The 3,199-nt window shown below is 66.7% G+C and overlaps 2 protein-coding genes across 2 annotated transcripts in view; one reads left to right on the top strand and one right to left on the bottom strand.

Annotated features, from left to right (window-relative positions):
• The window catches only part of EMIHUDRAFT_252153 (hypothetical protein), a gene marked incomplete at both ends in the record, with an annotated part of 2,350 nt that extends 1,887 nt beyond the window's left edge, over positions 1-463 (top strand). Inside the window, one exon of the mRNA XM_005789586.1 lies at positions 20-463. Coding sequence (XP_005789643.1) covers positions 20-463 — 444 coding nt within the window. The remainder of the gene's footprint in view (positions 1-19) is intronic.
• A 192-nt stretch (positions 464-655) lies between these two features.
• On the bottom strand, positions 656-1,288 carry EMIHUDRAFT_77912 (hypothetical protein; the record flags this gene model as incomplete). The annotated part of the gene is made up of 1 exon (XM_005789585.1): positions 656-1,288. One exon carries the CDS (start codon positions 1,286-1,288, stop codon positions 656-658), a length of 633 nt encoding a protein of 210 aa, XP_005789642.1.
• Positions 1,289-3,199: the final 1,911 nt, after the last annotated feature.

Here is a 3,199-nt window from a genome sequence, read left to right as displayed (position 1 = left end):
GGTGGTGGTGGAGGAGGAGGAGGAGGGCGGCACGGCGAGCGGCAGCTCGGCGGATGTCACCGCGGAGTGCCCCGTCCACGTCATGGTCGTCTCTGCCACGGCGGAGACGAGCCCCGTGCAGCTCACGACGCTGCGGCTGGTCAGCGGCGGCAGGCGTGGCCGGCTCTGCGGCGACCTCTGCTTCTTCCTGCGCGCGCACGCGGGATGCCCGGTCGTGGGGGATCGGTACGCGAGGCGCGAGCGCGGCGAGCTGCCGCGTTACTGCAACGCTCTCAGGAAGAGCCGTGCGCGGCCTCAGATCAGCTGCATCGGGGTCGGGGTGGGAGGGGGCGGCGTTGAGGGTGAGGTGCGGGTGGAGCTCGCTGTGCCGCCCCGGCTGCTAGCGAGCACGTGGTCCACGCCCGAGGCGGCGAGGGGGGCGAGGGGAGAGTGCGGGTTGAGAGGGGTGAGTGATCCGTTTTGAAACGCGTCAAACACCTCTATCGTCTATCCTTCGTGCTTCGAGTTTCCTTCGAGGACCCAGTGAAGGCCCATTCGCATTCCCCGCGCGGGCGCCATTCTTTCTCCCATACCGCATACGGCTTTATATGTCTCTCTGGGTCACGTGTGGGTTGTGTCTCGCAAAAGTCAAAAAGTCAAATTGATTTTTAAGCCGCTACGAAGACGGTTCCTCTCCCGGCGTGGCACCTCGAACGCGCACCCAATGGTTCGCTCCCCATTTCTCGCCGGCCGTCACGCGGCAGCCAGCGTGCACCGCGCACGCGTCCCTGCTGCCGTCCTCGCCGTGGTTGTACCACAGCAGCGCCGCGCCGCGGGCCGGCTTCACGACCAAGCCGCCGCCCGCCGCCGCCGGCTCGGCCAGGGCCAGCGCCTCGTCTGGGCTCATCGCGCCGTCGGCGGCGGGGAAGGCGGTCTCGCCGCCGCCCTCGACCTCGTTGAGGTAGTAAAAGGCGGTGAGCAGGCGCGGGAGGAAGGCGGACGAGTCGTGGTGCATCCCGAACGCCGCCCCCTGCGGGTAGTGGACCAGCTGGATGTCCTCCCCGCCGGCCACCTGCTGCAGCGGAAGCCGCGTCAGCGCGGAGAGCCGCTCCTGCAGCTCGCGCAGCAGGCCGTCCTCCGCCGCCGGGAGGAAGACGCTCTCGGAGGTGCGCTCGCTCGCCGACGCGTTGCCCATCGTCAACGACTGCTGCAGCCGCGGCCTTGCGAGGCCAATCAGCCGCTCGCACTCGTCTTCGCTCAGAAAGTCGCGCACCAAAAAGGAGAGCGGGCGGAGGGAGAGCGTCTGCATACTCCACGACGTGCCGTCGGGCAGCCGCAGCGTGCGCACGTGCCCCACCTCGACGCCCTCCCACCGAAAGCTCGCCGGCGCCGGCGCCGCCGCCGAGCCACCGAGCGCCTCCGCCTTTGCGTACCATCCCGTCGCCTCCTCTTGCGCGCCCTGCGACATGCGGATGTTGCCCATCAGGTGGTGGGCCTGGACGTACCCCTCCTTGTGCTCCATCGCCAGCTCGCAGTGCCGCCGCGCCTCGGCCAGCTTGGCATCGTCGCCGCTCTCCGACAGCACGACTGCGAGGTTGAAGTGCGCCTCGGCATAATCCGGCTTGCCCTCGACCGCGAGCCGCCAGTTCTCCTCGGCCGCGGCCTTGTCGCCCTGGCTCAGCAGGATTGCAGCCATGTTGTTGTGCACTGCCGGGATGGACTTGATCGCCACGCAAGCGCGGTAGTGCTCGAGTGCGGTGTCAAGCTCCGAAGCCTGGTGCGCTGCGACTGCGGCCTTGTACGACGCGACCAGTGCCTCCTGCTTGGAGGCCAACGCCATGGCTGGCACGAGCGCGAGGAGCAGTAGGCGGGGAATGGCTGACCGGCGGAGCGCGGAGAGCGGAGAGAGAGGAGCGCGGAGAGAGGCGGGAGAAGGCCGCAAGAAGGCGGGTGAAGGCCGCAACAAGGCCGCGGAGAGAGGCAAGAGAAGGCCTGGCGTCGAGCAGCGATGAATAGAATTCTTCTTTTGGAGACGCACGAGGCATCTACGCGCTCTCTCCATGGCCTCGCGCCCCCAGCAGGACCTAGGGCAGACAGAGCAGCGGCCGCCCAGGCGGTCGCTGCTCCGCCCCGTCCGAATCCGTCCGCCCGCGCGTGCAGCTGCCGCCGCCGCCGCCGCTCCACCCAATGCCCGTGTGTCGTGAGAGAGTTGCTTTGTGTATGTGTATGTCGTATGTGTGTGGACCGTTATGTCACACACTTGAGCCTCTATCTATGATAGTAGACCGGTACTCGGGTTTGGATGGTAGGGGGGGCCCCGCCGGAGGCTGGTTACTGATCACTTACTTACACGGTCTATTTCGGCCGCGTGCGCTCCAGCCTCCACACACCAGTCACGGCTCACGTGAACGCGTCTGAGCGACGCAACCGACTCAACTGGACCGCGGTTGGTACAGACCCGTAATGAGAGGCATCACGTGTGCGTGGTTGTGATGTGGGTGTACCCGAGCGATTGGTCACTGGCTAAACGGCCTAAGCGGCGCAGACGAGAGCTCTTTTTGTGTTGTCGTCGAGATCTGAATACCACCTCTCGGGAGGAGCGTTTGAGGTGATCACGACTCGTCGGCATTGGAGATATGCATACCTGTCCAGCAGGGTGAGGAGCAGATCGACAGGCAATTCGCCGCAGTAATCATCGAGAATGACGTCGGCCTGGGCCCCTGTATTGGCGCAGGCATGTCCCACTACCAGTACACCTATACACGTCGCTGCCGGTCATTTGATCTGCGCGAGTCGTCTTGCCCGTGAACACGTGCACCTCAGAGAGGGCGCCGGCCGCGGCGTGTAAGAGGTGGCTGGCGCCCTGAGGCGGCAATTGGTGGCGTGGGGAGTGCGGAGAGAACGCTACTGGCGGCGCGACAGGGCCTCTCTCGGTTGCGTGTGCCGCCCATCGGCACGCGAGTGCGCAGACATCGCGACTCTCCCGCTCGCTCGACCCTTTTGCCGCGAGAGGGCGCCGGCCGCGGCGTGTAAGAGGTGGCTGGCGCCCTGAGGCGGCAATTGGTGGCGTGGGGAGTGCGGAGAACGCTACTGGCGGCGCGACAGGGCCTCTCTCGGTTGCGTGTGCCGCCCATCGGCACGCGGGTGCGCAGACATCGCGACTCTGCCCGCTCGCTCGACCCTTTTGCCGCGAGAGGCGCCGGCCGCGTGTGTAAGAGTG

Source organism: Emiliania huxleyi (assembly GCF_000372725.1).
Source record: "Emiliania huxleyi CCMP1516 chromosome Unknown EMIHUscaffold_1263, whole genome shotgun sequence".
Classification (NCBI taxonomy): Eukaryota; Haptophyta; order Isochrysidales; family Noelaerhabdaceae; genus Emiliania; species Emiliania huxleyi.
This window is presented reverse-complemented; position numbering and strand designations above follow the sequence as displayed.